The sequence below is a fragment of the Micropterus salmoides genome, unplaced genomic scaffold (genome assembly GCF_014851395.1).
Source record: "Micropterus salmoides isolate LMB-PRFRI ecotype aquatic unplaced genomic scaffold, ASM1485139v1 Ms_hic_scaffold_21, whole genome shotgun sequence".
Lineage (NCBI taxonomy): Eukaryota > Metazoa > Chordata > Actinopteri > Centrarchiformes > Centrarchidae > Micropterus > Micropterus salmoides.
In genome coordinates this window covers 10,935,409-10,948,075 of record NW_024041262.1, presented here as the reverse complement: position 1 = coordinate 10,948,075, position 12,667 = coordinate 10,935,409, and the positions used below count along the sequence as shown (strand labels likewise).

Below are 12,667 nucleotides of genomic sequence, written 5' to 3'. Positions count from 1 at the left end.
TGGAGAAACACTTGGAGCTTTGATGATTCTGCTGGTGTGTAGATTCAGTTGCACAACTACACTGTAGTTTTGATGTTCATACATTTTAAATGTTGAGAATATTACTTCACTGTTCACTACAGTTAATATTAATGCAAATTAGTTAAAATCACAATATTCTATAAAATAAATGACAATACTATTTTTCAAAATACACAGACACGGCAAAAGGTGCATAATCAGTGTTGGTTGTCAGTTAAAATGAAGTTTAGCCGGTGGATGCCTCTATGGCTGCGGGTGGTTATGGGTGGGTGCTGGGTGAGGATGGTGGGGTTGGATGCAGAGGTCCTGTGGGTGTGATCTCGTCATCACTGGTGCCAGAGGCAGTGTTATCGGATACATCTCATGGGCAGGTGGCGGGCCCCCCGGCAAAACGCTTGTCAGCTTGGGGTCAAACTGCATGAAAGTGAAGTTCAAAGTACTTAGCCTGAAGTAACCCAATGTTTTATACTTGATAATTCAAATCATATAATAATACAGCAACTGCATATGAGCCTAATCTTAGAAACTATGGTAAATACTGCTAGCAACTGGTTATCTTAGCTTAGCACAAAGACTGGAAACAGCTAACCTAGTCATCACCGTGGCGACGACAAGACTCCAGGAAGTGACTGTGCCCGGCCAGTAAGTAGTCTGGCACATAATCAACAACATGCAGCCTAATTAACAAATATGGTAAACAATATTTTTCATAAAACATATTTCCTGTGGTATTGGAAAATGTTCCTGTGGTGTTCAAATGGTACAATCCTATAGTACCGGTTCAGGTAAAGCAAATACTGTGGTACTGTACCATATATGTACTATATTTCATTAATATCATCAGTTACATTATTAAATTTACTGTATTTTGTTCAAACGAAATATAGTGTTGGTGAGCTTTAGTGGCCAGATTTTGTTACCTTGCTAGCCTAGTTGTTTGGAACCATTTCCAGTCTTAATGCTAAGCTAACTTCTAGCTATACAACTTCACATTTAGGGTGCAGACATGAGAGTGGCATCAATCTTATTATTTAACTCAAGGCAAGAAAAAGAATAAGCGTGTTCCCCAATATGTCTACTATTCATTTAATGACTGTTGATTTTTCAGACACATTTAACTATTTAGGATTTAAAGTGATTTTGTGATTCTCAAAATACTAAAATAAATTTTGGTAAAAGATAATTCATATTTGCTAGTCAGTTGACTAACAAGTTTACTTTAAATCTGTGTATAGATCAGTGCGCGGTGATCTTGTGACAGAGTGACAGAGGTCCACTGTAGTGAGCAAGGCCACACGCACCAGTGAGTATGGTGGTGGGCGATCCACAGTGCTGTACCGAGGAGGGACTCTGTCGTAATGTCTGCCCTCTTGTGCCTGGTCCTCAGACAAAGAAATTGTGTGGAGCACTGAAGATCTGTTGCCATCTTGCATTGTAGTTGTGGTGACATATGATGCTCTTTTCTTTTTTGTGTGAAGATAGAAGCAGAAGAGTACCACAGCTATGGACACCACCAAGACTGGCAATCTAGGAACACACGCCCATCATTTCAAGACTTGATTATTGTGTGTCTTAGGTCAACAATTCCCTTCCTTTATGGAGAGATTTATTCTTTCTTATTTATTTGACTACTTACATATACTGAAAGGTATTCACTACTGCAGTCATGGCTGGAATTATGTCAACCTGCTGAGAATACTGTGAGGGTAAAAATACATTTAGACATTATGCCATCCTGCTTGAAATCAATAACAATACAATTATGTGAAATATGGACTTCCATTGACAGTGTGGTAAATCTTTGAAATGAGAATACCACATAGGTAATCTGTATTCTGTTCTGAAATAAAATGTAAGTTTAAATTAGTATGAAGTTAGTTTTGTAGTAATGGACAAGCTAGCAAAACACCTACAGAATCTGATTTAATACAGTATATACAGAAAAATACAAACACAACTAGGCAGTCTTTACTTATTAGTGTAACTGATCCTGTGTGTGAGCTGACATCACAGGATATGATAACGTGCCAGCTTTTACATCTTAGTTTATGAGAGCCCACTGGAAAAATTATGTGAGAATGCAAGTGCTAACTGTCCAATCACAGAGCTGTGACCTATAGTGACCTCTTAAAAACAAGAATGCCATTTTAAAAGACCTTTGAAAATGGCTCAGCAGTGTACAACTGGAGAGGTTAAATCAAGAAGCTAGGAGCTCATGAAGCAGTAGGAATGCTGTTTGACTTTATACTGTCTGAGTTTAACAGACAGTGGACCATCATCCTACAAATCTATAGCATTACAACTATAAGTCAAGATAATTTGAATCCAGATCATTCTAACATACGTAACCTTAATGACAAAGAATTAAATAAATGGATATATTATCATTAACAGTGGGATCAGTACTTACCTTGTTTAACAATCCAAAACATACAGAAACCGTCCTGACCTGTGGGTTGTCATCAAAGCATAATGTGCCACTCGGGGAAGTACACAACGTGAACAGCTTTTACAGCATTAATGTCTTTTTTAAAGACACAGGACATAGATGTGTGCTCTCCGTCTTGCATATTTCCTGTGTATGTTGAACAAAATCTTTCATAAATCTATTTAACTCTCTATTTACTGTAGCAAATCACCACAATGGCATTCCTCAGAGGTCGATTATTAGACCACTCTTGTTCTGTTTCTACTTATGGTCCACAAATTTCTATCACAATAGCCAACAAATAACAATTTTGTGGTTCTATATTTATACAGTTATATAAATTTTTTGTGGCCAAAAAACTTTCTACTTTGCTTTTTGGAAAACAAAACTGAACTCATTTTATGCATGAATATAAATTACTTTATTTTGTAAAGCGCATACACTAAAAACTAACTACAGTTTTATTAAAAGATGTAAACAATAAGTGCTATAACTCCAATAGTTAAACTGTCAAAACATACATAATGTACATATTACCGTGTAGTGAGGTTTGAACTGAGTTGTCTTTGAAACTTCAGCAGTTCTATCCATGAAATAAAGATTCTCCTTTCCACATAGTGGATTGTTTACACACATATGTCCCAAATGAAACACATAGATGCGCTAAAGGTTATTGTAACCTGTATGGGCTCAAGGGTCAAAAAGATTTAGTTAATAAATATATATATATAGTGAATAATATTCAGAGAAAAACTTTCATAAACCTGTGCTGAAACTCACAAGAAGTTAAAAAAGAGACCTGTTGAGAGGTATCAGCTGTAAGGTCATGCCAAGGTATTTTGAAAATATGGGTACATATTCTAAGCAGAAAGTACATTTACAAAAGTTTATTTAATAGAGCAAATCCTGTCCCTGATTTCAAATGTAAAAGCTGGACTATCCAACTTGTAACCTCCGTGTGTTCATTTATTTTGTGTCAAACAGAGTGTGGAAACTTCACAATGTTCTGCTTTGAATTTGCACTCAGATGTTCACAAAAGCAGTTTCTTGTCATTGTGTAACCGCACATTGATATTTCTATTCACCAGACAGGTTTACCGTAGACTGATGCACAAGCAGGTGTTTTGAACTCATTTCTGAGCATCACCTCGCAATGTGAAAATCTTGTTGACACCTTATTTGATTCCATAGATCTGTTATAAAACATACAGTGTGTTGAGGCTAGAGGGTGTTTGAAGAAGATGAGGATGTTCAGGGTTGCTCTGAGTAAGCTGGGGGGTCAGTGTGTAATAATTGCGGGTCTGGATAGCATGTTGGTTCCAGATTGAAAAGAAAAAAGGAGACGTGTAATGACAGAGAAGATATTTGGTTGCAGATGATGAAATATCTAACGCTCTGAGGAATATTTTCAAGATAATCTTTAACAAAAACCCCCCACTCAAACCAACTTTGTATCTAAAATACATAATGCAATATGATAAATGAATGTGAACAACACAACACTTTACCTGGTATGGAGGAGGTGGACTGGCAGCAGTACATGGGAGGCTCTCTGTAAGGTTTATAATATGCTTCATTTATATCCATTACTTCCTAGTCTTCCTCCTCCTCCCGCTCCTCCTCATATAAGGGGCTACCTTGGCCAGGTCTCTCGTAAAAGAGCTTTTTGATCTCAATGAGACTTCCTGGTAAAATAAAGGTAAAAAAAATGATGTACACAGATGGAGAGTTAGTGGGCCTCGGGGGCCAGCCCTCTCCCTCTCTGCGTTTCTTTGCAAAATGGCAGCAAAAAATCCACAGAATGATTCCACAACACAACTTGAGATTAAAGGACAGCTTAACTATGCGTGCAGCACGCATACAGATGAATGTTAACGTGCTGGGAACAGAGGACATACTTACTCAATAATAGGATAATAAATAAATGACCATGTCAGTTTTATTCTCTAAATCAGGTTTCACACCTGAAGAAAACGTGAAGTCATTGTCATTCAAAATGACAAATCTGGTTTTGAAGACTGCAACTCTGTGTTACTGTTTGTCATGCATTGTGACGTTGAGTTATGCAATACATTTATAGGTAGGGAGTTCAAAGGTAGCTCCTTATCTCTCCGTATCCTTAAATCACGCCGACACAAAAAAGTATGCCCTTAAGGCAGATATAATTAGGCTACTACTTTGTCGACACAACACTACAGTTAAAATAGCCTATTACACATAGGTTAGCGTTCATGGGATGTAGCAAAAGATTCTAGATTTGAATTTGGATCAATAAAAGTAGAATTAGGCCTTTAGACTGTTCCTCCACTTTCATCCCTTCCTTAATTGAGTCAAATTTAAAGCAGCACAGATTTTTGAAGTTTGGATAAGCTGTCTTATCTAAATTGATATTTTCTTTGATGAAAATAAAGCTTACCTTCAAGTACAAGCCATGTAGTGCAGTTTAAGTAGAGTGTTGACTTGCACCAGACATTTTATAGCCTCATCGACCTGTTTAAAGTAGCAGAACTTGCCAGTGACGTAAACAACTTATCATTACTGACACTGCTCTCACCACATGGCAGTGTTGGGCTAAAGGTCGCTGGCTGTTTGGTGTGTCTTACTGATTAAGATACATTGGAATAAACAACGCAAAGACGTACTGAGGAATGGAAATCACATTATGGAGAGAAAAAACAGAATAACAGGGACACACAAGATTTCCTGTTTCAACATGTTTCTTAGGAATGCAGTCAAGGTGTTGTTGAAACATGTTGGAGGTGTCTCTGCTGGAGCTCTCTGCCCAGCAGAATGTTTTACTTTGAAGCAGGATGTTCTGGCCCAAGAAAAAAAATAAAGTAAATTCAGGCTCACACTGTGCCATTCAACACAGATGAAACTGCTCAAGGTTAACCTACTGCACACACTTTTTCAACCTTTTATTCATGCTTAACTTCTCACAACATTCCCGAAAATATTTCCCATGCTGCAGACATCTTATACATCCACCTAATGGCAAAACCATTAGTTATACAAGTGATCTGAGCAACCTTAGAAAGAACGAAATCATCCAATAACATGAACTATAATGTTCGTTAGTGTAGAAGAGGGGGAGGTGGTGGTGGTGGAGGTGGACCAGCTCTTGATACTGGTGGTGGTGGAGGAGGAGGAGGAGGTGGAGGAAGAGGACCAGCTCCTGATGCTAGTGGTGGAGGAGGTGGAGGAGGACCAGCTCTTGATACTGGTGGTGGTGGTGGAGGAGGAGGAGGTGGAGGAGGAGGACCAGCTCCTGATGCTGGTGGTGGAGGAGGAGGACCAGCACCTGATGCTGGTGGTGGAGGAGGCCCAGCTCTTGATACTGGTGGTGGTGGTGGTGGAGGAGGTATAGGACTGGCTCCTGATACTGGTGGTGGAGGAGGAGGAGGAGGAGGACCAGCACCTGATACTGGAGGAGGTGGAGGAGGAAGAGGGGCATCTCCTGTTACAGGAGGAGGTGGAGGCGGGTACATGTCATTTGATGGAGAGATTGGCGGTGGAGGGGGCGGAGGGGGTAGGCCAGTGTCCATAGAGAAGGAGGGAGGTGGTGGAGGAGGAGGAGGAGCAATCATATCAGGGTCCACATAGGCAGGAGGAGGAGGAGGCAGGTTGTTGTTGGTGGGGTTGGAGGCGGTTTGAAAGGTGGGGACTGACGGTGGAGGCACAGCAATGCCAAGACTGGATCTGCATACAAGAAGAAAATAGTTGGACATTTTGGGAAACATGTCATTCACTTTCTTACCAAGAGTTAAATGACAAGATTTATACCCCTCATATGTACTGCACATTAAATATGAAGCTACAGCCATCAGCCAGTTAGCTTCGCCTCACATTATACTACATAAAGAAACAGAGGAAAACAGCTACAGTATAGCCTGGCTCTGTCCAAAGGCAACAAAATACACCTACCCGCACCTCTAAACTCACAACATTAACAGGTTATGTCTTGCTTGTGTAATTTAATTGTGCGTCTGACTGTTTTTTTGTCCATAGCCGCCACTACCTAGTATCTCTGCTTATTTTCTAGTAACTGGTCTGATCCAAGAAATAGTAAGAATTAGAGGTGCTGGCAGGCTGATTTTGTTACATTTAACCAGAGTCTGGCTAGCTGTTTCCCCTTGTTTCCAGTCTTTATGCTAAGCTAAGCTAACTCGCTGGTTGGCTGTAGCCTAACATTTAAAGGGCAGACATGAGAGTGGTGTTGAGCTTTTCTTGGCAGAAAAGTGAAAAGTGAATGAGCACATTTCCCAATACTGTTTCTTCAGTCCACGAAGCAGAAACCTTTCCGACAGGATCATAAATTGTGCCGGTAATTTACAAGATATTATGCCCATAATGTAATAATCAGTAGAAGTGTAGTGTTTAATTATAATAGCATTGCTGTAAAAATGACAAAGGAAGACTTTGTCTACATACACAGGGTGGTCTGCTGTTCTCTTTATGCTGTCTGTGGTCCCTGCTCTCACTGTGGGCTGCTGCTCAGCAACCTGTTGAGAGAATATGAATGAAAGTTAAAAAAACAAAAAATATGGCATGGCAGCTCTACACACAGTCAGCCATACTGTACACCCTAGACATCACAGTAGGACTACAGTATGGAAAAGAACGGTGAACGCTGTGTGGACTCTCAATTTAGTCTTTCAATTCAGAATCCAGTTTACCTCAAAACTGTGTCCAATGGAGTCCAAGATGGAATATGATATTGGCTCTCTTGAGTAGCTTTGCTCTGGCTCCTTGCCCGAAGCCGGTGGGGTCATTAGATTGGAACGACTCCTGCTTTTTGGAGTAGTAGAAACACCAATCTGTCTCCTGGCTATCTTGTCGAAGTGAATAGCTGCAGCCTGGAGTGGAACACAGTGTTAACAGCCCCCATCAACAAAACACAAAAACTCAATTTTCACATTGAGAAAGAGAGAGAAAGAGAGAGAGAGAGAGAGAATCTCTCATAAACATGCTGCAACAATAAAACAAATGGAGCATAGCAATCAAAGTGACCACAGATCAACAGATGACCTGCAAGTGTAACAAATACAGCAACTTGGTTCCAAAATATACAACCAAGATTGTACTGGGGAAATGAAATAGTGATACTTTTTTATATTCTTATTTGAATGTAGTGAATTACTCCTGAAGGTCACACATTCCATGCAAAGGAAAATGCACTTTACTAATTTCTGAAAACGAAAATGTCATAAAAGATGGCTAGGATTAGGAAACCTATCATTCACATTAAACAAGTCTGTACAGTGAATACAGATTTTTAATGACAAATAACTTTCTACAAATGCGCTGTAGTTGCTTACAGCAGTGACTTTAATGAAATCAGAAACAAAGGAAACTGTATTTCTTGGTTTGTTCATTATTCTGTTATTTCATCAAACACAAAGAAAAATGGTGCGACAATGCTTCAGATATTTTTTGCCAGCTACGCAGAGGTCACATCCCTTTCTGGGGCAGAGCTCAGGTGTATGTTAGGTAAAACCTGTTCCTCACCAGTGACAGCAAGTTGACTGAGGACTCCATTTCTTTGATGTGCATGGCCTGCGAGTCCAGCAGCCTCAGCAGGGTGCTGGCCAGATTGTGGATCTGGTAGGACACGCTGGCCAGCGCCTGCGCAGCCAAAGCCTTGGTCTCTTCAATAGCCTTGGCTGAATCCTCTCCCTGCAGGAATTTTTATTGTATTTTACCAGGATAGGTTATAATGTACATACAGGATGGATGAAGTATTGAGATATTTTACCCAAGTACCACAGAATAAAAATACTCTATCACAAATAAAAGTCATGCATTCAAAATCTTACTCAAGTAAAAAAAAAAGTATTAGCATCAAAATGCACTTAAAGCATAAATTTAATAAAAATAAAAGTACTCCTATGCAAAATGCTCAGAATGTTATATATAGAATGTTTACTGGATTATTATTGATACATTGATGTAAGCAGTGTATTAATGTTGTCATGGAGCTAATTTTAACTAGCCTACTTAATATAGGCTACTGTGGTTTACTGTATAAGAATTGTATAAGAATCTTTGTTAAACCGATCATGTTTTACATGTAAAAACCTCATCTGAAAAGTAAGTCCAGCTGTCAGATAAATGTGGTGAAGTAAAACGTAGGCTACAATATTACAGTATATCTAATAGTAGTAGATACAAGTATAAAATAGCAGAAAAGTGAAATACTAAAGAAATACAAAGTATAGAACTTGAGTAAATGTAGCCACTTAAAGTTTCATTCCACCACTGGTAAAATGATTCAGATCCTTTTTTTTGTAATTTTTCCGAACAGAGCTAAAACTATGGCAAACTTATGCTTTTAGAGTTGTTGTGCCTTTTTTCTATGAGTAATTACTCACCTTAAGGAAATTGCTATCGCAGTAATCTGCGACTCGGAGGAGGTTGCTGTGGTTGTCAACGAGAGCCCTCCTGGCGGCTGGCGCCTCTTGTAATATTTGAGTTATAACTTCAGAAAAGTTCTTTCGCTCCGTCATTTCTTTCAGTTGGCGCTGCTGACAAAAAACCCTTTAAAGATTTAACTCACGGTGCTTGAAGAGGATGCAGGAGTCAGTCGAGGCAGGAAGGGGTTTGGTCGGTGGTGAACGCGGAACCACCTGAGGGTAAAGATTTTCACCGTCTCAGCGCAGATGGTTCTAGGGAAGGGCGAGCTGCACCTGGTAGACATCCACTGAAACATCTGTAAAAACATCGGTCTCATAAGGAGATATGATGTACCCTATATATTGTTATAGGCTACCGTTTCACATAGACAGTAACAAGTTACAAATGATAAAATACATAAAATACACAAAATGATACCAGTGTATATCACGATCACGCCTCATGACAGCCACTTGTATTATTTATAAAATTCCACTAGAGGTCAGTGCAGTGTAGAGAAAGGATCCTCTCTCAAGGTCTATTGACCAGATGATGCCTGTTGTAGTCCACATTGTAGATGATGATGATGATGGTGATGATGGTGATGATGATGATGACAGACTCAGTACCACAGTCAGTATAACCCAAGCAGTGAAAAGCTCACTTAGTTTGACAGAGCATCAGCTGGACTGGATGTTCCAATTTGAAATGGAACATTGTTACATAATCACAAAATGCTCCGCCAAGGCAAAATACTATGGGGTTCCATTTGTGCCTAAAATAAGTCGGCATGCTTACTGTCTATGTCGATGGTTCACATAACTGTCAACTCAACTTGCTTTTGTCGTCTGTTGCCCTCCTTGTCATTTGACTGATGTCTTGCCCTGTCTTTGCTAACTGGTCCCTGGCACCTATTTCCAGGAAAAACGCCTAAAATAACATAGCCAAAATAAATTAGTAATATCTCTTCAACCATTAGGCCTAGATGCATAATTCTGGTCTCCTTTGAAAGGTCAGAAGCTAAGGAATATAAATCCATTGTACATTAACATATTTATTTTACCATTACGGACTACATGGAGATGAAATACAGAAAAATTATGATATTTTCATCCTCGCCTGGTAAAAAAAAGCTATATTTTAATGCAATAAACCATCAAAACCATCATAAGGTAGATTATAATACACCTGAATATCTTCTAATACACCTGGAATACAACTGTAACTGTAAATTTGATGAAAAGAAACTAATATACAACAGTTATTACACAATCTTTAAAAAAAACAACAGGTGAATGTCCATGTTTTGGCCATATTTACTGTTTATATTTTCACTTTTATTGGGAGTTATCTTCAAAATATTATTTCTCTCCATACAACCACGTTCCAAATAACATAAAGCTTCCAAAACATTGAAATATTGATAAAAACAGTCAGCATATATGACCAAAAGCACTCCCGTGCTTTACAGGCCACAGCTTGAGAACACAACATCCTACAGGGCTGAAGAGTGGGCTCTTTCTCTTCGTATTGACGAGAAGAATCGATTCATATCCTGGATAGCTCCTACGGGTCGCCAGCAGAGGCCGATAAATACCGCCTCCGCCAAAGCAAACTCTTCTTCTCTACTTCAGTCTGAGGACAGAAACAAAACTTAGCGACAAAGCCGACCTCACCAAGATGGCGGCCCGGCAGATGGTCTCTGTTGACACAAAGGGACGGAAAACAGCTAGAACAGCGAAAAACAATCGGGTCAGTCCGTTTCCAAGTGACCATGTGTCATGACCTTTTTATATACAGTCTATGGTCATGACTGTGTTGTCACCCTCTGTCATCGATGTATGGGGTTCCGTTTGTGCCAAAAATAAATCGGCATGCTTACCATCTATGTCAATGGTTCACATGACTGTGTCAACTCAACTTGCTTCTGTCGTCTGCTGCTGTGTAATGACCATGCGTCGTTAGTATGTGTTGTCTCCCTCTGTCGTTGCTATGTGTCCTTTCATTCTGTCGATGTGATGCATCATTTGACTGCGCTATGGTTGTCCTCCTGATGTGTGGACTTACTGTGTTATAAAGTTGACCAAATTTCCCAGCTAAATAAGTGGCACACACCCTGGCCTTGCTGCGGTGGCAAAAGGGGCTGCCAGTATGGTCCCATCTAAGGCAGTTATTGAAGATTACACCTTGCCACATTAACGCGAGCAATCACAATATCAGACAAATAGCAATAACGAAAAAGAAATGTCAACAGTAAAGATTGGCTAAAGTCAGCAATATGTTTTAATGGGCTCCATTAAATGCTAATGATAAAGTATTAGTAATAACATTATTATGAATTAATCTTACAGTGTATTAGTTATTCATTTTCACAAAATACAAGATGAATACGAGGTCAACAATGTTCATCATCCATTGTAACAATACCAATAGCTCCACAAAGTAGAAATTAGTTAATAGGCGCTTTTCGACCAAAAGTACCAGGGACTTTTAAGTCCCCAGGTCTATTTTCAAGGAACTAAAAGGTCTCTATAGCCCACTGTTGTGTGCTTTTCCACCGTCGTCTAAAGACCTGCGAAGATTAGGCAAATTAACCAGCTGACGTAAGCTGTAGGCCTGGCTGTACACAGCAATGCACAGGCATCATTATTTGTAACCACTATCCATGAGCAACATTTATAAATGAACATCAGATTTGACTGGAATATAATGACAAACCATAGGCTATGCTTGACCATTAAAGGAGCTTTTTTGTGTTATAGCTATAATGAGGAGACACGCGATAAAGTTCGTTACACATTTAATAACAAACTGGATAAAGCCATAAAGTTCTTAAAATAACTCCAGCATAGAGAAAGCAGCACAAAAATAAAATCGTGACATTTTGGAAGGTTATTACAACATTTCCAGCCAACAAGAGCTGTAATCAGCTGTTCAGCTGGTTTTAAAGAGGAGGAGACCGACTTCAGCTCTGTGTAGAAACTTCCTGACTGATGAAAATTTAAAAACAACAACAACTCTGGACCCAGTAGTAACTCCATCAGCTGTTCCCTGTAAACACACCCAGACTGGCTGCTATTTACATTTAATGCTGACAATTGATCTCAGGCGGACAGCGGCGAGACATGCTTTTTGTGCTATTTGACTGCTGATTTATTGGTTTGCAAACAACGGTGGAAAAGAGACGAGCAGTTGCAGACAAACACCCGACATTCTCCAGTTAAAGCCAGTAACCACTACTCGCCCATTCAGAAATTCACTGCAAGGCAAGCCCCACCCCCCCAAAGTACCCGGTACATTTGTGGCTAGACTTTATTCTATTCCCAAAAGATCTGGTCTCTGTTTTGAAACATTCTCATTACAGTAAACAAAAAACTGGGGTTGTGCTACAAAGATGGACAGTAGATATCAGCAGAGGACACATACAGGTAAAACTCAAAAAATTAGCATATCGTGCAAAAGTTCATTTATTTCAGTAATTCAACTGATTAGAGTGTGACACTTTGAGCCTACAATACTGAACCTTTTCACAATATTCTAATTTTCTGAGATTTTGAATTTGGGGTTTTCATAAGCTGTAAGCCATAATCATCGAAATTATATCAAATAAAGGCTTGAAATATATCACTTTGCATGTAATGAGTCTATATAATATATTAGTTTCACCTTTTAAGTTGAATTACTGAAATAAATGAACTTTTGCACGATATGCTAATTTTTCGAGTTTCACCTGTAGTTACAGACCGGTTGTATTTGAGTCACTGAAATGGAAGACCCACTTTGCCAGAAAGTAAATAAGGATCTCACACACTGAAAACTCTGCTT

At 39.3% G+C, this 12,667-nt stretch overlaps 1 protein-coding gene across 1 annotated transcript; it reads right to left on the bottom strand.

Annotated features, from left to right (window-relative positions):
* Positions 1-5,352: 5,352 nt before the first annotated feature.
* Positions 5,353-9,216, bottom strand: abi3b (ABI family, member 3b). The gene is made up of 5 exons (XM_038735639.1): positions 8,821-9,216; positions 7,958-8,125; positions 7,126-7,305; positions 6,881-6,951; positions 5,353-6,148 (listed from the first exon to the last, which is right to left on the bottom strand). Exons 1-5 carry the CDS (start codon positions 8,953-8,955, stop codon positions 5,524-5,526), a joined length of 1,179 nt encoding a protein of 392 aa, XP_038591567.1. The 5' UTR covers positions 8,956-9,216; the 3' UTR covers positions 5,353-5,523.
* Positions 9,217-12,667: the final 3,451 nt, after the last annotated feature.

Coding starts and splice junctions, on each gene's coding strand:
- abi3b (XM_038735639.1), bottom strand. CDS start 8,955: ATGACGGAGCGAAAGAACTTTTCTGAAGTTATAACTCAAATATTACAA. Junction 7,306..7,957: donor CAGTCAACTTGCTGTCACTG/GTGAGGAACAGG, acceptor GTTCCACTCCAG/GCTGCAGCTATTCACTTCGA. Junction 6,952..7,125: donor CCATTGGACACAGTTTTGAG/GTAAACTGGATT, acceptor TTCTCTCAACAG/GTTGCTGAGCAGCAGCCCAC.